The following is a 27878-nucleotide window of genomic DNA, read 5'->3' on the forward strand; positions in this document are numbered from 1 at the left end:
TAATTGTGTTCCTTCTAGAAAGCCAAAGAAGAGAGTCGAAACATCTGTGAGGATTTTATTTAGCAGTTTAATAGCACTTCAGAAGGTCAGGCTGCGTCAAAGCAGTCATTGTACAACGCACAGTTATTATTGTGTTGTGTTATACTGTGCGTCTGTGAGGTTTAAATCACTGCCTTATCTCGAAGTTGAATATTAAACAGTTGGGTTACAAATATAGTTTTACATTCAGTTTCCAAATGAACAGATCATCTCCAAAATACTAAACAAAAAAATTAGGAAGTGCAGAAACCCGAGCAAAGCCTGTGTTTTTCCCCAAAATGAATCACAGGTTTAGGGGGGGGGAGAACCGAGAAGTTAATTCAAAGAAACGTAGTGTTCAGAAGTTTTTATTTAGATTTATATTTTGTTTTATTTTGCTATTAGATTGGGAAAATATGTTATGCATTGCATTATTAAAACTAATTATTAACTTTTTCTCGGGTTCCCCCTCAATGTTTCATATTCATCAACATTTATTAACTCCAATACATTTTTAAAATGTATAAATAACAATATATAGATTTCTCTTGTTCACAATATCATATTTTCTTTGTGTTTACAAACTATTTTCAGGTGTTTTTCTCTGGTTAGTAGAGAAACAGATTTAAATGTTTTGATTGTGAAATGGATAGCAATAATTGTAAGTTTATTATAGTATTCTAGCTGAACGTTTCGTTGAATGACCGGGTATTCCATTTCAAATTTTCTCTGGTGCATGATTCTAAAAAAAGATAATAGAAATTGAAATATTTAAACTACATGGAATATAAATACATTCAAATATATTTAATTCACATAAATAGTTTGTTGTTTTGAAGATCATTTTGTGCCTATTTTAAATGTTGAGTAAACCACACCTGGATGTGTCCTTTCAACAGTGTTTGAGGGTCGTTTCAAAAGTAACCCACAGTTTACTTACAAAATAATCCTCAAAAATGAACAGGCAACAAAAGGGCTTCCTCAACTGTGTTTTGTTTTTATATTTGTTTATTTCTAATTTTGGAGTAGAGGGGGTTTAAACAAAGATGAGCAATATATAACCTAATAAGATGGTAAAGAGGATAAGAAACTCTGACGGTGGTATTTGCTTAGCAACAACCGCTGAGGCTGATGGGTACTGAAGTTTTAGGAGCAATACATCTCTTTAAAACGTGTTATCAATTTATAAAACATTTCTAAATGATGGGGAAAGAAATAGATTATAGTAATTTAAAGAGAGCTAAGACTTTTGGAAATGATTCTAGATTATTGAAACTCAGAGTCTTATTAACCACATTTAAACATATATTTATTACTATTGTATTATATTGATGCTATAATTTAATTTGGTTTAAGTATCTATTCAACATGTGAACATATCAATTGTAAAAATATTTCTGGGAGAAGTTCTGCCATAGAAAAACCAACACACATTCAGCACAGTATGAATTCATTTTCAATAAAATTGCCAATTAATTAAGGGCTAAATATAAATGTGCAAATGTTTGGTGGGGAAATTGTTACTTTTCAATCATAAAACATATATTTTTTCTAACCCCAAATGTTTGCTGTTTTACTTTTAAATGAATTTTTCTCCATTGTGTCATTCAAATATCTTAAACTCCTTGAAGTTATTATATTGAAATAATTCAAATTAAATGTGAAAATATTTCTGGCACAGGTCCTGCCATAGAAAAAGAGAAAGTATGTTGTGACATTATTATTATTATTATTATTGTTATTATTATTATACTTTTTGCCAACTTGTTTGTGTAAGTACCTCTAGAATTTCACCATAAATCCATCGTGTTAAAATATATCTTTCACATTATGATATAAGGCAACTTTATAAATAATTTAAATAAAAACTGTGAAAATATTTGTGGGACTCTACTCGTCGGGGGAGTAGGACTCCTCGCGGGGGTCCAGTGGGGGAGACGGAGTGCGGGACTGAGGCTCTTCCTCCTGCAGCTCCACCGAGTTCTCCTTGATGCTCCTCCGGCTGAGGCTCCCTCCCATTCCCAGGCTCCTCATGCTGCTCATCCCTCCTCCACTGCTGCTGCGGGGGCTCGGGCTGCCGTACACGGCCTCCCCCCCGCTGCTACTGCCACGCCTGTGAACAGCCGCCACACCAGGAGGAAGAGAAAGAGGAGGAAGAGGAGGTCAGGAGGAGATTGAGGAAAGAGGCAGGTGGCTTATTGCAAAGTGAGTTTTAACAAAATAAAAGTTGGAGCCCCGTAAAACTGAAAAGAGAGCGATGAGGAAATTAGAAATTAAAGTCCCGTTGAAAGAGAGCAGAATAATGGCAGGAAGCTTTGAGGGCAGTTTGCAGATCAGTAGTATCTGAGGAAAGGCGAGAAGCAGGACGAAAGGAGGAGGACGACATTTAATAACAGCAAAAATTATGATTTCAGTTTAGAGAAATCTTTCAACAAAAAATATGTGTTCTGTTAAATATATATATATAGATATACAAACAAATGTTAGGATTTTTGAAACAGAATTCATTCAGTATTTTTATGATTTCTCAGATTAGGTTAATGTTGTTTTATTTTTTTTTAACCTTTTTGTTTTGGAAGTATTTATTTAGTTCTACTTCTTTAAAATAGTAACTTTATCAGATTTATTTCTCAAAATAACATTTATTTTGTGTTCGCAATTCACAAAATAAATGTTAATTAGATTTTTTTAAACAATATTTATTTTGTTGTTAAATAGAATTATCTTCTTTTAATTCACTTTTTTTTTGTTGAAATAGTATTCATTGAACAGGTTCCCATGTCCCTGCGGTACCTCAGTTTGCTCCTGAGTGAAGCCATGTCTCTGTTCATTGTGTCGTTGGCCTCGCTGGCCTCGTCCAGCTCCCGCTGCAGCTTCCTGCGAGCGGCGGCCATGCGCTGAGCCTCCTCCTCCGCCTCCTCCAGCTGGTGCTTCAGCTGCTTCACTCTGATGTTGCCCTTCTCCGCCTGCACAAAGCAACGGCAACATGTAGTTCTAAAAGCATCATAAATGAGAGCAACATGCAACATACTTCAACACCATCTTTATTTCACCTGGTCTTTGTACTGCTGCGCCTGCTTCCTCTCGTCCTCTATCTGGATGGTTAAATCCTTTAGTTTCTTCTCCTTCTGACGCAGATTCTTGGCAGTGGACTGACGCTCCCTGCCCGACAGAAATACAATAGATAATACTCAAACATTTTCTAAAGCTAAAAAAAGACAACAAAAGCCTGTATAACAATGGATGGTTTATACTTTATTTACGTCACTTGATTATTAGTTGGAAATTAAAACTCAGTTTCCCTCCATGCATCAGTACCTGCTCTCTATCTCCAACTGCTCTTCCACCTCTCTCAGTTTGACCTCGAGGGCGGTGATGGAGGACTTGAGTTTGGAGCGGCCCTGGCCCTCCACCTCCTGCAGCTTGACCTTCAGCTCCCGGTTCTGCCTCTCCAGCTGCTGCCGGGATGCCTCCTTACTCTGAGAGGTGGAGCGCTCCACTGCCAGCTCCGCACCCAGCTGATCCACCTGCACCATGAAGTACAAGAGGAAAAGGAATAAACTCAGGGAGGAAACACCATAAGCCAGTGGAAGTATTCAGATATTTTAACTAAGTACAATTATTAATTTGAACTAATAAAAATACAAGTAAAAGTTCTGTCCTTAAAATCTTAAGTAAAAGTACAACAACTTTCACATCAACATATACTCAAGTAACAGAAGTAAAATTACTTTTTCCTAATTGTTTATTTTAAATTCTGGATTATTGATGCATTAATGTGTATATCCAAGCTGGTAGTAATTGAAATAGTAGGATGTAATTTATATAGCACTTTCACCAGGACATGTATACAAATAAAGAAGTCCTAAATAAAAAGCAGCTCCTATAAAGTAGTCCAGGAAAGTTTTCCTAAACCCAGAAATGAGTCAGCATTGCAGCACTTCCTGAATAAATGTGTCAGTACATAACCCACTCTTACTGTAGGCCTACTGTGAAGCTTCTTGTGTCTTAAAAATGGCAGCTGCTTACAAGTGGCTGAATCGGACATCACTTTGACATTAGCCAACTTTAGCTTCTCTGATGGGGAGATGACTTCATCTCCCCATCAGAGAAGCTAAAGTTCTGCCACCCTAACCCACTAAGCAGGTTGCTAACATGAAAAGGGAACAAAGGATTGGGCCCAGGATTGAACTCTGTTGAACTCCGCAGAGTTAAGGGAGGATATGAGGACATAGAATTATCTTTGGCAACCTTAAAATGCCTATTTGATGAGAAGGGGGATTAAACCCTCTCCACTCTGACCCACCAGCTGCTGGCTCTTTCTCAGCCGGTCATTGAGGCTCTCCACGTTGGACTGCTCTTCCTCCAACTCCTCCTCAAGCTGGCTGATCTTTGCATCCATGCGGCGCTTTTCATCAGACAGCATTGATCTGAACAGGAAGGGGAGGAGTATCAAGAGATTAGAGAAAGAACAACATGATGGTAATATATCTATGATAATATATTCAATGTATCTTACCCCTTATTTTTTAAAACTATTTTCTTCTCTTTTTACCCCGTCAATCCAAAGTTAAATTGTAAAGCTCTAGAACCGAATGATGTTTTAAATCATATGATAATCTTATTTGAAACAAATTCCAACACAATGCATTTTATCTGTAGGACTAACACGTGAACATCATAAAATATAAACATGTGTTCATCACGTGAGACACTGACTTTCCAGAGGAGTTACTGGTCAGCTCTTCAGCCAGCTCATCTCTTTCTGTCTCCGCCTGTTTACGAGCTCTCTCTGCAGCTGCCAACATCTGGAGAGAGAGACAGATGGACAAAAATAAGTTGATTAATAGAAAACGTGTTTTCTTAATATGAGAGGGTATGCTGTACAACATGTATGTGGATGCAATTGGAACAATTACAAAGTCCTTGTCCTTTTTTGGTCGTGCCTCCGCTGGGCAATTTAGTTTGTAGCTGCAGGGTTAAAAGGCCTCACCTCGTGCAGCTGGGCGACATCTGTCTCCATGGCCTTGGTTCTGCGCTCAGACTCTCTGGCTGAAGACAGGACCTCCTTCTGGGCCGCACGAGAGTCCTCCAGATCCCTCTGGAGATCCTTCACCTGGCCCTGAGAGGAGAGCAGAGACGGTCAGCTTTTAAGTATATCGGACTCTTACAGCAACGTTTAGTCATCCAATCAAAATAAGGAATTACAGATTGCACTTGTTCATATTTGAAACACACAAGTATTTTTTTGCAACTAGATTGTCATAACACCAAACATGAACACATTTTCCCGGTTAGGATTTTGTAATTATTGATTTTTCAGGAGATTTTTACCAGGAGCAGAATCATCCTCATAGTTCTGTTCGTGTTCAATAAAGCAGTTTCATGCTAATAATGAAAAGTGTGTGTTGACCTGGATTTTGCGGAGCTGCTTGACGGCCTCGTCGCGACCCCTGCTGGTGGCCTCCAGTTGGTCCTCCATGTCCTTCAGCTCCCCCTCCAGCTTCTTCTTGCTGCCTGACGCCTGACTGCGCTGCTTCTTCTCCTCCTCCAGCTCCGACTCCAGCTCTCGCACCTGACGCAGCGACAGTAGGACAAAGTTATAAAGTCCTGTGTTGAAAATAATAATAGCGTGAAGCTGATGTACCATCAGGATCAGAGCAGCTAGAAAACAAAGAGGTGTTACATCTTCCCTTCCTGCAGCATGCTAATATCTCACGGCTCCTTTGTACTCCACCTGTTTGACGAGCTGCTTCCTCTTCTCCTCGCCCATCTCATCGCGGCCGTGCAGCTCCCTCTCATGCTGAGCCCGCAGCGCCTGAATGTTGACCTCCAGACGCAGCTTGGCGTCCTCCGCGACCTGCAGCTCGTCCTCCAGCTCGTCCATCTGCATCCTCATCTCGTCCACCATGGCCTCCAGACCACGCTTCGCCTTCTCCAGGTCGTGGACCTGATGCAGGACGGAGAGAAGATAGCATGAGAAATGTCTTTCTGATGTTTCCTCAAACCCCCTTTCCACTAAAACGCCACTCCATATTGAAATTTTAGACCAAATTCACCATCAGTTTATTAGCTATCAGTGTACGTTAATGCAATATTTGGTATTATATACATTCTTTTAGAAGTTATCAATTATTAATAGAATTTAGAACAATGGATTTAAGATATTTTAATACAAATTAAAACCTACCAGCAACATGCCAAACTCTCTGTGCACTTTTTAGAGTTAAATCTTGAGAATTTTTTACATTTACAAATACAAGTGAGTGAATGATTGTTTACAAAAACCACAGTACATTTTTTATTAAAAAGAAGGAAAAAAAGGTTGCTCTTATAATGTTTCCTCTTACGCTCTTTCCCACGTCGTCCTTGGAGCTGATCAGGTCCTCCATCTCGGCACGCAGGCCCTTGGTGGCCTTCTCCGCCTCCTCCAGAGCATCCTGGCTGTCCTCCAGCGCCCGGGCCAGAGATAACATGCGCGTCTCCTTCTCCCTCACCTCCGCCTCTGCCCGGTCACGCTCCTCAGAAAACTTACAGGACACGGCACGCTCCTCTGCCAACATCTGATGGGCACGAGGACAAAGGAGATTGAAGGAGGGGGAAAAACACAAGTTTAATGAAATCCTTACCCAGAAGTCTGCTTGCTACAAATCCTACTTCTTATGTTTTAGCATTTTAAGATTGTTTTAAAGATTCATTTAATGCAACTGTAATACCAATAAAGTACTTGTTTTTCAGTTGAGTTTTTAGAAAGAACTCTTGGAGAATTTTATACGTCTTTAAGTGTGACTTATTGGACACTATAGTACTACTGTGAAAAGCTACATTTCAAATAGGGGTTTCACAATATCCTGGGAATATACAGTCATCATGATTGGAAAATATAATATACATATATCATATTAATAAAACACATTTGGTAAATTGTAAAAATAATCCAGTTCCTCTTAAATTAACATCCCACACACAAAATCGACAATAATAATGATGACATTTTAGCATGAATATCATTTTTTAGATAATATTGGTATTCTTTCTTGGACGATAATTGTGTGGATTATAATGATAAGTAAGTGTCTACATCACTATGATATATTAAATAAAATAACTTTTCTTATCTTTCACTGCACTATATTTTATTCGTATTCTTCTCATCCCGTTTTTTTTTTTACTTGTGTTCTACTGGCTCTTTAATGGCAATCCATTTACTGTGATTATTTTATCTTAATGCTCTTTTTTTAAAGCACAATTTTCTATATTTTTAAGGCCACGTTAATAGTGAAGTGTAAATCTGATGCAAGTCTGAAGTACGAAGAATAAAGTTGTCCATGGTTAAACACCTGGTCGAATTTCTTCTGCTTCTTCTCCAGGTTGGAGACGAGCTGCCGCTGGCCGTCCAGCTCCATGAGCACGTCCTCCAGCTCCTGCTGCATGCGGCTGCGGCTCTTATCCAGCTTATCGTAGGCCGACGCCTTCTCCTCGTACTCGCTGTTAGCCGCCTCCAGGTCGCGCTGCAGACGCTTCTTCCCCTCCTCCAGCATCTCCACCGCCCCAGACGCCTCCTCCAGCTTCTTCTTGTAGTCCGACAGCTGACAATGAGGAGAAGGGAGTAAAAGTTGGAACACTCACTGTATTATAAGTTAATACAAACCAGTTTTTGAGAGATTTTAAGAAAATTAAGTGACATCTATGAAGTGGACTTTTAATGTATTATTTTTTAGTTTGGGTGTTATTTTACTTTAACTACATTTGAATGATTTGCCTTAATTACTTTTAGTGAAGTAAAATGTATTCAATGCATGACTACAAAAAGTATTTTCCCTAGACTTCTCCTCTGGTACCACCCCATCACCGACAGTCACTGACCTGCATGTTGATGCTGGAGACCTGCCTCTCCAAGGCCCTCTTGCCCTCCGTCTCCTCCTCCAGCTGCTCCATCAGGCTGTTCCTGTCCTCCTCCATCTGACGCAGACGCCCCGACACATTCAGCTTCTGACGGGTCTCCTCTGACAGCAGCTCCTGCAGGAGAAGAGGGGTGGAAATGCGGTTTTTTAAATTACCCCGCTGTACTTTTTTTGCATGAAAAAAAAAAAAAACTATTGTTACATCTTCTGAAAAACACAGCAGACCATGCCCATGTAGGAGACAGGAAATCATTCCACTGCTTGTTATACCCCCTCACCTGTGCATCCTGCAGCTGGGAGGACAGACTGGAGACGTCTTTGCTCAGTTTGATGTTCTTTCCCTCCGCCTCGTTCAGCAGACTTGTCACACCGTCCAGCTCCATCTGACGGACACCAAGAGAAAGAAAACATATGGAAAGAAAGAGACATAGGAAAGGTTGAGTTATTATTAAACCAGGACTACCTGCTGTTTGAAAATGAGCAAAGTAAAATCAATCCTGCTCAACCAATTGATATCAGCAGATCTTATAACAAAACATTAAATATAAAATCCCAAAAATGTATATAAATCTTTCTAATTCAACCAATGAACAAAGCAAGCTCCTTATCGTCAATAAACTTGTATTTCAGTATAGACGAAATATCACTGGAAAAAGTATTTTTATCACTCACATTCGTCTTGGAGACCTTCTCCCCGAGCTCGGTCCTCTGCCGCTCACTGTCGCTGAAGCGAGCGTTCAGGTCGTTGAGCTGAGCCTCCACCTTCTTCTTCTTGTGCTCCACGTCCTGCTTGGCGCTACCGAGGGAGCGCAGGTCAGAGCTGAGGTCAGCCGACTCCTTCTCCAGAGACTGCTTCGCCTTCTCCAGACCTGCTCTCACCTGGAGGCAGAGACGGGGGCTACATGACAGACTGTTCCTCCGTAAATATATTTGTATTGATTAAAAGGAAGCAGGTCTCAGAAAGAAATTCAAACCACCTTCATCTAACATCGTTATTTTTCATTCATACATTTTTAATTTCAGTCATAATGTGTATTTATACTGTTGCTGTTATAACCGCATTCTCAAGTTTAAACTATGCCAGATCAACTGTAAAATATCATTGATATTAATGTGGGAATATAGCTACATTTTGAGTAGAGATGAACTAGACGTAAGTGAGCAAATATCTGTGTTTGTGTATGTGTGTGTGTACCTTCTTGGCCTGCTCCAACTGCTCATTGAGCTCCTCCACAACTTGACTCTGTTTCTGTCTGAGGTCCTGGACCTGGGCTTCATGGCTGCGGCCCTCGTCCTCCATGGCTTTCTTCAGCATGGCCACTTCCTGCTCACGCTTCGCCCTGTCAGGCACAAATACACGCAGATAAACTTATCGGACATCATCACCACAACACATCTGGAAGTAAACGGTTACAAAAGGTCTCTTTTTATGCAGATGACACCCTTTTTATTCTTCTGCCCAATCTCAGGAAGGACATTTCGGGTATTGGTTTATCGCAGACTTAATTATCGGAGAATGTTTATTATTTTTAACTGATTTAGAATACATTTGAAACGTTATCTTATTATAATCAAAGTCGTAAAGAAAACAGAGGCGTAATTATGGAAACACCTGAACTCAACCTAGATTGTTTTAATCACGGGTTATAAAGTACATCTCTCAAAAATAATGTTGACCTTTGACCTTGTGACGAAACTGACTCTTTTAAATGATTAGTTATACTTTTGGCCATTCCGCTTAACCCCGGTACACACCGTAGCTCTTGCTGTGCAGCGGTGGTGTCCAGGCTGTCCTCCAGCTCAGTGCGGAGAGCATTCAGCTCCTCTCCGAGGTCCCTCCGAGCGGCCTCCACCTTCCCCCTGGCCGTCCTCTCCGACTCCAGGTCCTCCTGCAGCTCTGAGAGTAAAGACTCCAGCTCCCGGATTCGCTTCACAGCTGCGCCACGCTGATTACACTCCTCCTCCAGCCTGAAGACACAGAGAAAGTTCTGATAGAGTTTCTAATATCTTCACACACACAAACTAAATATTAAGGGAGTTTTATGTAGAAACATCTTTGGATGATAAGACACTAAAGGCTCCTGTACTCTGTATTTTTTTCAGTTTTAACATACTTTGGGTTTTCCTAAAAGACGAAAGAAGTTGGATTCCTCTGAAAAACAATGTAGATGGCAGTGTGTGTTTCTGTAGCCCTCTGTCTGAAGTTTCTCTTTTTCTTTAATTTTCCTATGGTTGTGACTGCCTTGGAAATAATAGTTTTATGAAATATAGACCTAATGAAATCACATAGTTTTGTAAACTTTAGGAAACATATATTGTTATCGTATTAGATGAGAAGCATTGATGACTCTGCAGATGGTTGTTCAGATCTCTGGGTGGTTAGATATCCTGCTTTGAAGAAGGGCACCTGACACAGGCGTGTTTTTAGGGTTTTGTTTGTCCCACTTTATAAAGCTCTATGTAAACTACTGTAGGGTGCTCACTCACTATGAAAGATGCCACAAATCCACATACTAGAGATCTGCAGTATCATAGAATATTATTTTTGCATTCGTTGCCTCACTTATCCCTCTTTTAACCAGATGTTCTGGCTGTTAACTTCTATAAAAATGGAACCAGCAGGTTTCAACTAAGCAGTATGAAAATGTAGGACACAGCACTATGAAACTCAAATGTACGAGTTTAAACATTATGCAGACTAAGCTTATTTCCAAAAAACAGCTTCAACTGTCTGATTGGCAACTTTAACCACAATATAAACTCCTCACCGTACCTATACATTTAGTTTACGTTCTTATGATGTTTGTGTTGGGAAAAGACTGTTACATTATCTTTATATACTTAAAATGAACTTTAATAAATAGAATACAGTTTTTACACATGTAATAACTCCACAAGATTACCTCTAGTGTCCCCCCCCAACAGGATAATCTTTACATTTTAAGCTCCACTGCTGTTAATTCTGTGTATTTCTGTTTACCGAGCCTGCGTGGCCTCCAGCTCCTCCTCCTTGGCGGCCAGCTGGGCTCGGAGTTCGGCGAGTTGGTTCTGCAGGTCGGCATGCTGCTCCTGAAGGTCGGCCAGCTCCGCCTCCACCTTCCTCTTGGCTTTCTCCACGTCCTGACGACCCTTCTCCTCCTTCTTCATACGCACTGCAGCAGAAAGAATACAGTCAACATATTTGTATTGAGGTTCATTATACATTTTAAGAGGAAAACTAATGTGTATGGTCATCAAGTCTTGTGAGTCGCCTCGTTTTTTTTTAAATCAACGTCGACCTTGGCCAGGTCTTGGCCACCCATGAAAAATATCTTAAATCTAATTGGGATTTTTTTTGGAGCTCCATTAAGAAATAGAGTATTGTGATTGTTTTGCTGCCTCACCCTCCAGGTCTGAGATCATGGATTCATGCTTGGCTTTGAGTTTGGTCAGATTCTTGGACTTCTCCTCCTCCTCGGTCAGATTGGAGGTCATGTCCGCCATCCTCTCCTCCAGAAGCTTCCTCTCCTGAAAACACAAAACAGTAAAGTGTATATTGTGCTACCTAACTAGCGAAACTTCTAAAGTGTTTCTACCTTCTGCAGCTTGTTGTTCTGGTCCTCCATCATCAGAACGTCCTCCTCCAGTTTCTTCACTTTCCCCTCCACGGACGCTTTCTCCAGCTGCAGCTTCTGACAGGAGTCCTCCTGCTCCGCTATGTGGGCCTCCATCAGCTGCAGAGAAAACAGCGGGGCGATGACAAGGTCCATTATTGGCCAAGTAGGTGTGGATTTGGTTTAGTAAATCAGTCGATACATAGCATTAAAATAGCAGAATAAAAGCAACAAATTAATATTTTAAAAGCTTAACAATACAAAGTAACAATACAAATATGACAAATTACTAAGAGAAAATATATTTGGTATATTTATATGAATACAATTTAGTAATGTCACTGAATTTTCATCAGGTGTGCTTTTACAGATTGTTTTTATAATAATAATATTTTTCTTTTTTAAATTTATCAAAAGTATTAGTTTGCAGACAATTAAAATCTAAAAAACCCAATTATAATTGAAAAGACTACTTGTAATAGTAAATATTTGTATTGCTATTATTATTATTATAACAAATAATAATTATTATAGCAATATCATGTTATCATTTTTATTGTTTAATTATTATGATGCTATTATTATATTGTTATTGTTGTTTTTTGTTATTGTTATTATTATTGTGCCCCCACCTGCAGCTGCTGCTCCATCTCCTTCCTCTCCTGCGTCAGGGCGTGGCTGCGGTCCTCCTCCTCCTCCAGTCGGGCCTCCATTTCGTGCAGCACCTCCTCCAGCTCCTGCTTCTTGGCCTCCAGCCGCACCTTCATCTCCTCGGCCTCGGCGTACAGCTCCGTCTCCGCTTGGAGCTTCGTCTCGAGCAGGGCGCGCTCCTCTATCAGCTACAAACAACACACTTCAGTCACTTCAAGAACTTCTAAGGTTAAAAAAATCTAAATTTAAAAACGTCTTTCTCTCACCTGGGTGTGTTTCTGCGTGATGTCTTTCAGCTCCACCTCGGACTTCATCGCCACCTCCTTCGCGGTCCTGAGCTCCTCATCTTTCTGACCCATCTCCTCTTCCTGCCTGGTGACCTGCAGCAGGGGCTTCACCTGGACCACACACAGAGAGCCATTTACATTTTGAATATACACCTCACGGTTTTGTTACAGTTGTTCAAGTCTCTTTTAAAATCATACTTTCAGCATTTTCAGATTTTAATTCCATTTTTTTATTTCTTGTTAATAACTTAATTTTTTTATTTGGCTAAAAACGCAAGCCTATTTTAGGATTAACACCTATTATGCAGCACCTTTTTTAACAGTTAATTATCATCATTTATTTTTATTCATATATTGATATATATTTTATTTACAGAGACTTTAAAAAAAGGAAAAGAAAAACAGGAATACATTCTAAATCTTATATCCTAACAACTGTAGTGATACCTTGGTGAAGAGCCTCCACCACTGCCAGTTCTTGAGTTTGAGGTAACAGGCACAGTTTCTCTGGATCACCTTCATCGCTGTCAGCTGCTGCTGCCGTTTACTGAACGCTCTGGAAACACACAAATAAATAATACGCTGTGAGCTGAAAGAGGTTGAAGAATTATTCAGACATTCATTTTTATTTAAAGATTATTTTGGGCAACCAGTGCGTTTAACTGATAGTGTTGAAAGCAGGACACAGAGGAGACTGCAAATTGTTAATTTAAAATGTTATTACTTAATACATTTTCAGATTATTATTTCAATATTAGACGCTACAAATCTGAATCTGCAAAGTAACACAAGTTGTCTGACAACTGTGAAAGAAAAGAAAGTGCAGCAGAAGTGAAGCAACATGGAAATACTCAACTACAAGTACCTCCGATTTTTAAGTACTTAGTTACTTAACAACATATTTTGCACATACCTCTGACAATATTGCACAACACTATATTTTTTAAAGCTGTAAAAGGTTTATTTTTATTAAGAAATACTGTACGTATTTCTTCACGGTCATATGTAATTAATAATTGTATATTTCTGTTAATATGTGTTTTTGTGTTAATTGTGTACACTTTTTCTTTATCATTTTTATTACATTAAAATACATTTTCCATTTTAATTTCTGTTTATGGGTTAAGGTTTTCACCAAGTCTCCCAAAAAAAACTCCTGGTATGTGAAAGTGTAGTAGGCTATCAGCATCCAGTCTAAAAGGTGTTTCTCTTACTTGCGAGCCAGGAAGCCTCTGGCTTGTGCCTGGAAAGCGATGATGACGACGGTCATCTTGAGGTCGCGCTCCTCCTCCAGCTGGGCCAGGACTCCGGTCCTGAAGAACATCTTACTCTGACCGATGCGGTACAGGTTCGGGTCCAGGTCCAGGTGCTTCACCTGCAGGAGGTAGACGAGTTGGATTACAGAGGAAAAACTGCTTATTGCACTCCATGTTCAGCTAAATCCATTTTCAAATGAACTTCACAGAAGCTGTTAGTGTGGACATCCTCTGACTTTTATTTTAACACTGAATGTTTGCATTCATTCTTTAAAAAAACTCACCATCAGACAGCAGGCCTGCTTCCCGTCCATGAAGCCTTTTGGGATGGCGCTGGCAGCCAGAATCTCGTATCTGCAAACAAGAAAGCTCTTTTTTTCATTTTGAAGTGACATTTATTAATGTCAAAGAGTACAAAACACTTTGTTGGACTCTGTTGCAGTTTGGAAAATGTCTCACTTGATCATTTTGTTTAATTTATTTTAAACATTGGAATTGTAAAATGTGTACATTTGTGTTTAACTACGTTGGTCAAAGTGAGGAACTGCAAAACCACGTTTAAATGAATGGACAAACAACATTCCCATCAGGATGTCTGCTCTGCATAGTATATTTACAAATGTAAAGCTTACTGTAGGGTATGGTAAGGGTGTTGTTAATACTATTAGTCACAGTACTGTTAACACAAGCACAAACAGAATATAGTCAAACCTCCAAAGACCAATAAAAGTGGCTGGTTTGCTCACCGCTGTCTGAACTCCTGGAACACGATGCGGTTGGGGAAGCCCTGCCTGCAGATGCGGATGCCCTCCAGCACGCCGTTACAGCGGAGCTGCTCCAGAACGAGGTTGGAGTCCATCTTCCCCGCCTGCAGAGAGCAGCAGCACACTCAGTCTCAACACACACTGCAGCTTAAGCTCAAATACAATCATTGTTCTGAGTGTATTTAGGACAATATTGCATAGCGACATTTACTTATTAATAAGAAAAACAACAGTAGCATCATGTTTAAAGGGTTTGAATTCTGAAAGACAATACAGATACACAGATCAATTTAAAATGGTACTGTTTTATATATCTTCCAGTGACCAAAAATAACATTGCATTAAAATGTTTGGCATTTGGCATTTAAATAGTTTAAGTTCTGAAAACAAATGCATTTTTTTATTAGAACTGAGATAGTTAAAGATATAGCTCAGTAAAAGTGGAAAATTATATTAATTAATAATTTAATGGCAGTTGTTTCACTCACCTCAGATCCACCATTTCAAATTGAACTTCCTTGTAGATATATATAAAAAAACCCATAGCTTTATAAAGATTCCTACCCTCTTCTCATGGTTGGGAATGATGCAGCGGACGAAGTTAGGCTGTGTGTTGTGCAGCGTGGTCATCAGTTTTCCCAGAGACTCCTTGTACAGCTGACCCACCGTACGAAACATCCCCTTCTTAGATTTAGTGGGAGCCGAGCTCTCAGACATCTTATTCATCGTCTCCAGACCTACCACACGGTCCGCTGAAGGCAACAAAGAAAATACATATTTATATACTGACTCTAAACTCTGTATTGAGCTACATTTATTAGGGTTAACTGATCATTTGATGGTTAAAGACTGGTGCTTTGCTGATTATTGTATTACTGCTCTTACGTAATGTAGCATGACTTTGAGTGTCATTACATGTTATTACTATTTCTATCTATACTAACCATCTTTCCACAGGTCCTGGATGAAGTTGCTAGAGGAGACTTTGAGCAGCGCCGTCACGTTGTCGTTCAGAGGATCCATGTTCTTAGTCAGCCAGCTGGCTGCGTTATAGTCCACCTGTAAACATTTTAGGGATCAGGATGGCGTTACTCATTATTTTTTTTTACAGTCAACACGTTTCAAAAGGAATACTTCACCTTCAAAATCAATTACTGTTGAAATTTAAGTCCCAATGTCAAGAATAATAGCATCAAAAAATTCTGTTTTATCACAATCGATCCAAAAGGTCTCTAGAATTTTCACACAAACAATATAGACCCGATCCATATCTTCACTAAAGCTTAGCGTTACAGCAGCATGACGGTGTGTAAGATTACATCAAAATAAACTACAATTTTGTGTGTTCATGGTGATAAAGAAACATGTAATGCAACAGTGTGGCTCATTTAAGTTTTATGAACGGTTTTCGGGCAACAGTTGAGCTCTATGGTATTGAGGAAGAAGAAGAAAACATAGAATGTGTGTGATTATTTCTGAGGGGCCCTCACCTTGCCAGCATAGTGCAGGACAGTAAACATCAGTTTGTCTTTGTGTTGTTTGGGTTTGGAGAACTTCACGTGGCCGGTGTGTGTGTTCAGCAGCTTCTCCACGAAGGAGATGTCGGTGGCTTTGGGGAACCAGCATTCCTCGTCCAGCAGGGCCAGGATACCGGGTGGGTTGTTCTGCAGGACAGAGACACACACAGAGGCTTAGGAAAACATATTTATATTTGCATCTGTTGTCATTTTTCTAATAACGGAATGCCATTTGTACACAGTTGGGTTTCAAGTAAGGACAGGTGACTGACCGGCCTCTCGATGAGCTCAATGCAGGGCTGCAGGTCGAGTCCGAAGTCAATGAAGTTCCACTCGATGCCCTCCCTCTTGTACTCCTCCTGCTCCAGCACGAACATGGTGTGGTTGAAGAGCTGCTGCAGCCGCTCGTTGGTGTAGTTGATACACAGCTGCTCAAAGGAGTTGTCCTGAGGCCGAGAAACATCACAGGGGTTAGTAAAACAACATGAATACTACCAGTGGTGTATGTGCACATCAGATTGAAATTCAAGTGATTTAGTTACATTTTCAAACAAGCAATCAGTCAATGTCAAAAGTAATTCAATGTTAGTTTTCATTAAGCGTTCACCTCAAAGATCTCAAAGCCAGCGATGTCCAGGATCCCGAGGAAGGAGGACGACTGCCTCTTGCTCTTATCCAGAGTCTTGTTGACCCTCGCCAGGATCCAACGGAACAGACGCTCGTACATCGCCTTAGCCAGAGCCTCTATCGCAAAGTCAGCCTGAGGAGGAGGAGGAGGAGGAGGAGGAAAGAGAGAGAGGAATAAGAGGGAATGGAGCAGGTTAAGACCTATGTTTATGCACAATTTGCCACTATCTAGAAATGGTAGAGGCTTTTGTTGTATTACTTTTACATTTCAGAAATAATAAATCATAAAATTAAACTTCCAATATCTAAGAATTTCTTCAAAATGTTCAAATATTGATTCAAGACCCTTCAATAATAGATCAGTGCTATTTTTGAATAATGTTTTCCTTTTCAGACTATCTAAAGGATGTGCAGTTGGACCCTGAATATTGACCCATACCCCCAAAAAACAAACTCTGAAGTAGTTCATTAATTTTTCCCAATTTTAAGTATCAGTGCTTCCATAATTTTCCCAATTTTGAAGCCTGAGCTTTTCATAAATTAAAAAAGAACATGTTAAAAATCTACTTTAAAATTTCAAGCTTGAACTGCATCTTTGATCTTGTCCCAAGTGTTTCTACTTTTATCATAACACTAACATTTATTGACTATAACATATTTCTGTGGTAATTTTATACTAAATTGGGGTGTTTTAATGCAAGTTGTAAATGTTCTTGTTTTTATTTTTTGTCTTTTTTTGATGACGTTAGCTTTTCCGTTACCTGCTGCTTAGTCTGCGCCTTCTGCACCACCTCGCGTCCCACCTTGATGCGCGGGGTGAGGATGGCACGGGTGAAGTCGGTGATGTTGATGCCCTGCAGGTGACACAGCTTCTGTGCAGCTGGGGTTGATGGGTCGCAGAAAGATGAAAAGAAGAAAAGGTCAGAGACGTTTGAAACATACAGTGCTGGTGTTGGTGTTTTTGAAAGGGTTACCGGTGTCGTCGGGCATGGTGGCCTGCTCGCTGTTCCTCTCCTTCTCCATCTTGACGTTGCCTAGCTGCAGCACGGTGGATACCACCTTCAACATCCCTGCAGGAGGAGAAAAATCAAGGTGGTGCATGCATTTTCAGAAATGTAAAGGTGTCCTTAAAAAGCTTTTCACTTCATTTAAGGAATGATATTACAAATACCTGCTAGTCCTGAAATAAGCCTGCAGTAAAGCTAGTAAATACAGACAGTGCTGGAATGTCACTAAGTACCTTTACTTACTGTACAGTACTTTTGACAACTTGTGCTTTAATTTGAAATAACTTTATCTTTGTTATGCTTCCTTATACTCCTACTCCATTTAATTCCAGGGAATATTGTGTAATTTATATATCACATTAATTTATCATTCATAGTTTTTAGTTTTAGACTACTTTATGTATTTCTCTTCTATTTCTCATCAAGATCTGAGTACTTCTTCCACCACTAGATAAAACCAAATCATTTTTATAGGATGTGTTCATGAAGAGAGAAACTGTTGATTGTGGAAGTTTTGGAGAGCCCTCTGTACCTATTCTCTCCTCCTCGGTGAAGCCCATGATCTCCATGGCTTCCAGAGTCTCCACAAACATCTCGTCGTCCTCCTGACCCGAGATCTCAACGTGACCCGCCACCAGGAAACGGTAGGCGCTGAAGTCCTCCAGCAGGAGCTCCTCTGAACACACAAGCACAGGCACAGACATTTTTTATTTGTATGTAATAAAGCCATCTTAAATCATCTAAGTTATGAAATTCAATGTGATATTCATTCGGGATAATAACAAAACCTTAACCAAATGGAATAGTCCAAATAATTTCATCATAATGATGAAAATAAATGCCTTACCATACAAATAATATAAAAAATGTCCCATTGTTTCAAGAATTACCTTATGAAGCCAATTATTGTTATAAAAAACTAAATTATTTACAAAATGCCCATGATTAAATCTACTTCATAAAAGGATTACATATGAAATAAAATGAAGGGAAAACAGTATTCTGAAAAAGGGCCTTTTGAAATTAAAAACAGCTGTAATTGATGTCAATTTACAAAAAGAGTGCATCGTAATATATTAACATGAATAAATGGTCACATCATACAAATGATGCATGCACAATCCATCACCCCCTAAAATAGGACTCTAAAATGCTCTGTACAGTACAATTCCTTTTCTTATCATTAACCTACGCCTAATTATCGATTTATAGACTTTAATTTGTTTTCCATTTTAGCTTCTTGGTGTAAACGTGTTTGTTTGTTGCTGAGAGGTACTCAGAGTAATTGCCCGTTTAGGAGTAATTCAAGTTGAGATTTTTCCTATTTGAAAATAACCTGTTATTATAAATAAAAATGAATAATGAACTAATAAATCTGACAGTAAAAAACACTCTCACCCTTGAGCTTGTCTTTGGCTCCGGCCACCATGTAGTAGAAGATGTGAAAGGCTCTCTCCGTGTTTCCCTGCCGAATACAGCGAGACTTCTCCAGCAGGTCTGATCCAGGCAGCAGACGGTTAAAAATATAACCAGGACTGGCAAGAATAATACTTTTCATCTTTTTGTTTCAATTTTATATTCAGGTGTTGACAATTAAAAGGATACAGGTGTCAATGTTGGCCCCAACAATATATCCAGTCACATCGAAGTTGAGCTTGATGAACTTTCCCTGTGGACAGAGGACAGTTTGGTTAGGAATCTTAGTTACACTTTTATCGAGGCTTTTGTCTCATAAACACATTAAATAACTCACGAATCGTGAGGAGTTATCGTTTTTGATGGTTTTGGCGTTTCCGAAAGCCTCCAGGATGGGGTTAGCCTGCAGCAGCTGCTTCTCCAGCTCGCCCTGAAGCCCAGAGCACGGTACACATCTAGTTAATTCACTAAACTACTTCACTTGAGTTTTTACATTTTAAGCTACTTTAAATTTCTACTATTATAAATTATAGAGGGAAATGATTACAAGTTTCATATTTTCATTATTAAAACAGAATATAAAACCTAATAAATAAGAATATAATATTATAATTAAACAACACAGCAGTTATTATAAACTGTAGTGTGCATTTTTTATTATGCTGATACCTGAGGTCAATGCAGGACTTTTACCTGTATTGATTCTTTAGCTTAATTAAAATGTCTAAATATGTATATACTGCATATATAATATATATGCGTATCTGTTAATTGTTGTATGTATTTAACAGTAAGCATGAACCTGACAAACCAGAACTGAATCTATTTATTGTGTAAAAGTGTGAAATGTTATACTCACGTAGGCCAGAGATCCACCTTGCTGCTGCTGTGGTTGCTGCAGTAGCAGAAAATAACATGAAAGAAATAAAACTGGTCAGGAACTTAATTTATTTTCATTTAAAAACAATACATTTCCTCAGAAGTGTTTGCTTGGGGTCACACATTTTTAAATGATTGCTAAACTAGATTACCTGCAGCTGAGCGAACAGAAGCAATGACCTTTATTCAGAGTTATGGGGGATTTGTAGGAATATTATACACTTGTGAGTACAAACTTCTCCATTTACAGCACATGTTGGCAGTTACGTACAGTAATATCTAAAAAAAAAAAGTATTTTTACCTTGGGTTATTAATATGTTTTACATAAAGGATCTCAAAGTGTGGCCTGTGTCACTGCCACTGCCGTTTTGCTAGATTTCGCTAAATTAAATTACCAAAAATGTGGCTGGGGAAGACTGTAACAGGAGAGAAAATTTAGAGTTTTATACAAATATTTATTATATATTTTGGAGTTTATGTCTCACACTATAAGAAATTAAAAATAACACTTGAGTTTTATGTAAATTATATTCTGATATATTCAACTTTTATTTGTATTTGATGTGTTAAGTTATCATTTAGTTTCCATGCATTTTTTTTTTTCTGGAGAAACACTACTCACAGGATTGGCTTCCTTCTTGCCTTTGTGTGAGGAGGCGGCCACAGCCAGGTACTGGATCACCTTCTTGGTGTTTTCTGTCTTCCCTGCTCCAGACTCACCTCTGGGGGACAGACAGAGGTGGGAGAGAGGGGGAGATATGATGCATGAGATAAGGATGAAAGGAGAATAAGAGATTATATTAAAAAGGGTAGAATAATTTAAAATGGAGACTGAATGCCAAATAAATAATGTAAATCAAAGCAGGTTTTTTTTAAGAAGGAACAAACTAGAGTGAGACCCTAGCCTAGCATTTTTCTGATTGTGTGCTATTTTACTTCCACTCCATGTCTTCTTTCAGACTAGTGTAGAGGAAAATTCCTTAACACACATTTGGGTGTTTATATTTCTTGATTGTGTTTTTGTGTCTGTATGGTTTTTACCTAAATTCACTAGGTAAGCACTAGATAATGCCCTTGTTGTTGTATGGGTAATCAACCGGGAACACTTCATGGTAATAGTTAGGGGTTTCACTTAGTAGATTAATACAACAAACTCAAATTTGAGACCTTGGAACGGGGAAATATTAGCATGTTTGTCTAAACACGGCTTTTACGATAAATTGATTTTAGGAATGTTTGCCTTTTATTCCGTCCAAAAGCGTTTTAATTAATCAGCTAGCTATTGTGGCCATTACCTACATTAATTCCTTGGAGAAATAATAAATAATCTAATTGAATAAATGGTTTTCACGTTAATTGATAATGATTCTATCCATGAATCTGAAAGTTGCAGCCTTACATTGAACCTGAACATTCATCCATACACATGGTGGGGAGCTACTTCCCTTTTGGGGACAAAATCTAAATCCCAAAACATAAAGAGTAACATGTATTCCAGGAAATGACTGTGAGGTCAATGCTCCCTTAATTGATAGTACCTGTGTGTGTGTGCTCAAATGCGTGGTGCAGTGTGATGGAAAATGGTTTAGTATGTTTTGACTCACGTGCAGAGAATAGACTGATCCTCACGGTCTGTGGAGGGAGAGAGAAAGGGAGGGGGGAGAGGACTGTAAGAGGGGGAAGTAATGTGAAATGTTGACTGAGCTGAACTCATTAGTGGAAGCCGGGATGATGAACACACCAAACATGAACTCTGAAGGCTGTGCCGCTTATCTCGGACACAAGAGCAAACAGCTCGGAAATCTCGTTCGGAGGGAGATTAGCCCCCATCACTCATATCGTCTAAAAATAGCAGGTGGATGCGGGGCTCCATCACTGAAATCTGGTCTGCCTGCTCCATGTATGGCCATTCTGGGGCTGAATGGAAACTACGCAGTTGGTCTGAGGTCAGCGTCGGACCATGAGGCCGCACGCTCCGGGGCTCCTGACAGGGCTGCTCTCCGCACCATTTAACTTTCAATAAGCAGCTTTCACTTGGCTATTGTGTGGAAGTACTCTAGGAAAAAACTCGCTTAGGACAGTTGCATTGATAGTTTTCGAAGCATGGGCCGTAGATCAGGGATGAAGAGGTTGGCATAAAAGTAATTAGCGATCAAAATGAGTGCAGTTTTGCAGAACATGATTAACTTTTAAAGGGATACTCCAGCAATTTTCTCTCACATAGAAAATTGGTTAAGTATAGTATAAACAGTTCGCAGGATGCAGTGTGGCAGGTCTAGTACCTTACACAAGGGTACCTCATTTCTTAGAACACTCATTCTGGTCAGATCCGGGTCTTGAACCAGCCACCCTCTGGGCCCCACTTCCCTACAGACTGAGCCACTGCTTTTTTCGTCCATTGCAAAGGACCAAATATGTGTTAATTCTTTAAAAATCTGGTAAATTGACCCTCAAAATATCAATATCATATAAGAGGCTTCGCTAAGTTTCGCAAATCAAGGGTTAACTTTCAGACACAAGCGTTGAAGGCGGGAATGATGAATATATATCTTTATATGTATATGTACGATTGATCACTGACACACACGCAGTTACCCTGCATCATGTTCCTGTAGGCGTTGTCTGTGATGGAGTAGATGTGCGGCGGCACCTCGTGGCGTTTCTTGCCCTTATACATCTCGATGATCTTCTCAGAGTAGATGGGCAGCATCTTGTAGGGGTTCACCACCACGCAGAACAGACCTGAGTATGTCTGCGGGAACAGAGAGGAAGTCACAAAGTCAGATCACTGATCCTCTCTGTGGTTGTTAAAATCGATCATAACAGATTGTCCTGTAACACCGTCCTCCTCATATCATGATTCTCTAGGAACATATTGGGGACTTTGTGTCATAGACAAATCAAATGTGCTTTGTGTATAATGTCAGGTCAGTCAGACAACTCATGTGTTTCATTAATATGTTTCTTACAAACAGTATATCGTTCGAGTTTGGCGTCTAGGCTCGGGCCTCATCACTCCACATATTAACATAGAACATTGAGTGATGATTAGATAACTATCCCCCGAGCCTACAGATGGAAATTGGGGAGGAAGCTGGGGTGGTGGTGGGGCAGGCGAGCATCGCCAACGTGAACGCAGTAGCAGCAGCAGCAGCAGCAGCAGCAGCAGCAGCAGCAGCAGCAGCGAGGTGAAAACATTAGCAGCGTGGAAACAGCAGTAGCAGCAGCAGCATTAGCGAGGCAGAGGTAGGCGGATACAATGGTTTAAGTAGAGCGCCAGATTAGGAGACTATGTTTGGTTGGTTGCAAGTCGAGGGGCGTTATGAGCGAATGTATCATTGGTGCCCAAGTTGACTGCCTGAACTAGCTCGCAGGCTTCGCCCCATTTGTTAATTTCATTTCGATAAATCTCAGAATGTGTTTCCTTTAACAGGATGTCAGCTTCATCGTCACCTTTACCTTTAACCCTTACAAAATCCATAATATCTGTCCTACATAGTAGCAAGGTGCACATAATTGTGTACTCTTTTGTAGTTGCTTTGTGTCTCTGTGTTGGGTGTGTTTGTAATTGTTTTAGTCTTTTTGGAGGCATTTGGTGTTATTTTTTACATATTTCTCTTTGTGCTAGTTTTGTGGTCTCTTGTGTGTCTTTGCAGCCGTTTTATTTTCTTTGTTGAAGGCCAGGAGTTTACTGTACCTGTGCGGGCCAATTTAGTAGGTACTCATCCACCTAAATTTCCGGGTGAAAGGTAAAGTTATTTAATTAGTCTGGTACTTTTCCTGTCTTTTCCTTCCTTGTTTAAAGGTGTCAGATTGCTGAGCCCCTCATTTAGTACGAGCAGGTTTTCCTTGAAAATGTTTTGGTTTCTCTCTTCTGGTTCCTTTTGTTTGTTTTGGTTGATTGTGGTTTTAAAAAAAAAAAAATATGTCTTACACAACAATATGTTAAGACATACAGTTTTGACCCTGGTGCTCCAACATTGACATGATATAAAATAAGTAATTTTGGGGTTTTGGAAATGTTTCAGTATTTCTACAGAAAAGACGATTCATTCGTCATCCAATCCTAAACTGTAAAATCCCATATGGATGTTTTACACAAGCTTTTCTGACGGACTGCACAGCTTCCAAAACTTTAATATGATATAAAAAAACAACAGCATTGAAATACTGCTTGAATTTTGAATTGAGCAAATCCTGCAGCATATTTTATTTGGAATTCAGGTTGAGGTGGCTCCCGATTATGCCCTTACTTAACATTGTGGAATCTCATCTTCTAGAGGGTCACCTCTACAATTCAGAGTTCCCAGTAGAATAATGTTTTTGGCTGCTCAGGTTTCGCCTGATCATATATGGAGTGGAGGGACATCATCTCTTAACCTGCAGTGATCTTCATGGCCGTCTGTATTAGATGCATCAGTGTGGATTTTTAAATTTTACATCGCTCTACCTTATTAGACTTTGTAAGACTGAAAAAATAAAAACATAAGCTCTTGATCCTCTCAGTACATCCTAAGACTATAGCGTCTGCACACAGTCCCTAAACAAGGACTTTTTCACCTAAAAGTGAAGTGAGTGTGGGTTTATAAGGAGAAAAAAAGCAGCCGGTTCCTTCTGGCTTAAGAAGCTTCTTATTAGTCCTCATATTTAGGTTTTACATGTAGATTTAAAAGAGCTGCTTCTCTTTCCTTTTCCACTGAGATAACATCAGTTGGATTTTTATGTAACTTTCATTATTTGACTTTTATCTAGAGCATTAGGTGTGCAGACTTTAAGATGGGAATCATCCTCAAAACACCAATACAGCACTATTATCTAAGAAAAGCTATTTGATTTCCTGTAACTTGTACATAAATACATAATCCTTGGGTTCCTCATGTAATTTTTCCTCTTTTTTTGCACAAATTCTTATTTAATCCCCTATTATACATTTTAGGTAAATCATTTCGAACTGGATTAAACCATGATTATACTTGTGGAGTTCAATTATTTTTAAGCTGCATGTTCATTATCAGTTTTGTTTTTTTATCATTATTTATTGGCCCATTTTATTCTGCAAATTCATGTTTGTTTTATGTTGCCTGTGCATTATAAACTTCTGAAAATGACAATTTTGTGTGTGTGTGTGTGTGTGTGTGTACACGTGTGTGTGTGTGTGTATGTGTGTTTGTGTTTGTGTGTGTGCCTATGCATGGGCTTGTGTACGTGTGTTGCTCACATAGATGAGGCTGGAGTAGTATCTCTCCCGCAGGTTTTGGAGGACGGACGCCTCATTGAGGAAGGTGAGGGCGGCCATGTCCTCCACCTTGCTGAACTTGGGCGGGTTCATTTTCTGGATGTCATCTTTGTTCACCGTCACCTTCTGGCCATTGGAGAGCTGCACCACCACCTGCAGCCATAAACACACCCAGGAATTAAAGCTTTGCCTGCCTCTGAGCTGTCGTCTAAGACCATAGTGTTTCCATCACTCTATAAAATCATGTTACAGTTTGTGAAAACAAAATTAAAAGAAAAAAGTAAATTACTGACATGTATTACAATGTGTCCATCATTACATGTTATATAAGCAAACTTAAATAGTGATCATCAAATTTGGCAAATGTTTTGTTCCATTTACAAAACAAACATATCATATTTTTAGTAGTGATAGTAGTGATGATATAGTTATATCATATTCTTTAATTATATTACACTTTTAAGATTTGTATACTTTTGGACTTTTTACACTGTGGTATTTAATCCTTTTACATAAGTGAAAGATCTAATCTAACTTTCACCAATTCTTGTAGAAAGTTATGTGACTACCGCAGCATTATCGTGAAATGTCATTCATTACCTCATCCCCCTTTTCCTCCTTTATGCTGGCTGTCTCGAAGCCCTCCCTTTCAGACGGGATCCATACCATCTTCTTGGCCGCCCAATCCGCCTGCGCCACCCCACTGTTGCGGAAGTCGTTATCCAGGAAGAGGAACTTGCTGTCGTCAGGGGCCGGGTCAGCCATGTTGAAGGTTTCACCGTCAGGAGTTGAGTCGATGTCAGGCTCAGATTCAGAAGCAGTTGAGTCTGGGTCGGTACTGACGACTGGGTCGGCCTCTGGTGGGTCGATGGGAGTCGGGTTGACCTTTGACCTCGGTTTGACTTCTGGCCTGCTGAAATAACAGACATCATTAACAATTAAAATGCTGAAAACGTAGACCACAACAAACTGGGTGGCGATTTCACGGAGAATGGTATGCAATTATTGTTTTTCTGATGTTGATGTGACATAATCTCTTGTAAAGCTAAACATTTTACTTTGAAACTGTGATCTTTCCAGGTGCCAGTTAACCTGCAAAGTGTCCAAGCAGTTTGTTAAACTAAGGTAAGCTGCTGATAGTGGCTTCATATTTATAGTGCTATACAGAAGATATTGGTATCAATCTCCCATTCAAGCTAAAAAGGAAGTATTCCGATTTCCCTTAAGACTATTTCTTATAGTCTTTCTTGAATTAATGGCTTCAGTTTTTATGCCCTTGTACAACTTTCATTTTTGTAAATATAGGCTGAAATTCCTATGTTTTCTTAACTTTTTTTGTGCCTTTTTTAAGCATTAAGGAAAGCACTTTGAATTGCTTTGGTATATGAAATGTGCCCTACAAATAAACTTGAGTTGCCATAATATATTAAGTCAATAGCAAAGTCTTTAAAAATGCTTGAAGACCGGAGAAACTGAATTGTAAAAGAGGCACAGGCACAATACTTTGAACTTTGGTACTTCTTTGCAGAATTGTACATTTATACCTTAAGAATAAATAATCAAAGTAAAATTCTAGTATATATATATATCAATATATATCAAGGGGTTAACACTCAAAAACTTCCTTGGTTAATCAGCTGTGATTAAAGAGCTGAAAGCATACAGTGAGCAAAAACCCCAACCCAACAACTCCTTACCACAATGTGAAATAAAACTTAATCAATTTTGGATTTAAAGATCTAAATTGTACATATCATCCAGCAAAGGAGGATAGAACATCCCAATCTGAAAACTTCTGGGCAGATGTTTTACAACGCATCACACAGAAGACAAACGAGCACCATAAAACACATCCTCTTCTCAAACAGCTGCCTTTTTGCATCCGACTGTCACTCTAATTGAATTTACATCTTCAACACATTACTGCAGATAACTCCCTCGGTGCATTTCCCTATAGGTTCACAATGAGCTACTTACTCACTTATCCTCTTCTCTGCCTCTGCCTGCAGGTCAAAAGGCTGCTTTGACCTCCGATGAAACAGCAGGCAATAAAACATGAAAAGCAGCACACAGAAGATAACACCTATAATCAAACAAGTCTGCTGCCATGCTGGAATGCCCATGTTTGGCTAACCCCTTTGCTCCTGGTAGCTTTGGTAGCCCAAAGAGGGATGCTACGGGACTTAGCAGGCATACTACCTTATAAGGTGCAGCTCAAGTGTCCAGCCAAGCTTACCGTTTACACCAAAATGGTGACATGTCACAAGGTGCACCCAAGGGTGGCCACTGGCGTGCACGCACAACAGAGTCGGTATGTTAGCAGGAATCTCTAATGAAGATTTCTGACATTTTTACTGAGACATTTAAGGCTTTAAGTGAAGGTCAATGAAACTATATAATGATAAAAATACCAATAAGTGTAAAGCCTTTAACACTTCAAGAAATTCAGGATAATGCAGCGGGGTACTGGTTTTTAAATTGATTTTCCTATCCAATTAATTACAACTATTGCTCTAAAAGTGACTCATATACAAACAAGTTATTTTTTTGCACATTAAAATGAATTCAACAGGTTATTTCAGCTGAATTTATTAAATGGGGGTAGTAGCCTACCCCTTGTCTTCTGTATTAAATATGATCGTATAAAAAATATACAATAAGAATAAATAAAGTGTTTGTACTCACTGTGCAGTTCTTCAGCCCTCAGTGCAGGATGCAGACT

General features: G+C 39.4%; 1 protein-coding gene across 3 annotated transcripts; it reads right to left on the reverse strand.

Annotated features, from left to right (window-relative positions):
- Nucleotides 1-41: 41 nt before the first annotated feature.
- LOC134877810 (myosin-11-like) lies at nt 42-27878 on the reverse strand. Of its 3 annotated transcripts, none has more exons than XM_063903467.1 (43): nt 27842-27878; nt 25757-26066; nt 25139-25309; nt 22516-22672; nt 21525-21552; nt 20543-20642; nt 19900-19935; nt 19378-19470; nt 19230-19293; nt 19023-19121; nt 18157-18300; nt 17592-17687; nt 17379-17497; nt 16598-16750; nt 16263-16436; nt 15964-16137; nt 15418-15532; nt 15038-15225; nt 14456-14577; nt 13994-14063; nt 13668-13828; nt 12901-13009; nt 12433-12564; nt 12148-12354; nt 11498-11635; nt 11306-11429; nt 10903-11074; nt 9678-9890; nt 9118-9262; nt 8595-8801; nt 8201-8305; nt 7885-8037; nt 7359-7607; nt 6369-6581; nt 5756-5968; nt 5432-5593; nt 5012-5140; nt 4738-4826; nt 4325-4448; nt 3337-3545; nt 3072-3180; nt 2812-2984; nt 42-2131 (listed from the first exon to the last, which is right to left on the reverse strand). In XM_063903467.1, exons 2-43 carry the CDS (start codon nt 25919-25921, stop codon nt 1909-1911), a joined length of 6027 nt encoding a protein of 2008 aa, XP_063759537.1. In that variant the 5' UTR covers nt 25922-26066; nt 27842-27878; the 3' UTR covers nt 42-1908. The 3 variants fall into 3 exon arrangements, with proteins under 3 accessions (XP_063759537.1, XP_063759536.1, XP_063759538.1); XM_063903466.1 differs by having other exon boundaries at nt 25757-26069; nt 27842-27849; XM_063903468.1 differs by having other exon boundaries at nt 1998-2361; nt 25757-26069; nt 27842-27849.

This window comes from Eleginops maclovinus, chromosome 16 (genome assembly GCF_036324505.1).
Source record: "Eleginops maclovinus isolate JMC-PN-2008 ecotype Puerto Natales chromosome 16, JC_Emac_rtc_rv5, whole genome shotgun sequence".
In the NCBI taxonomy this organism is placed as follows: Eukaryota; Metazoa; Chordata; class Actinopteri; order Perciformes; family Eleginopidae; genus Eleginops; species Eleginops maclovinus.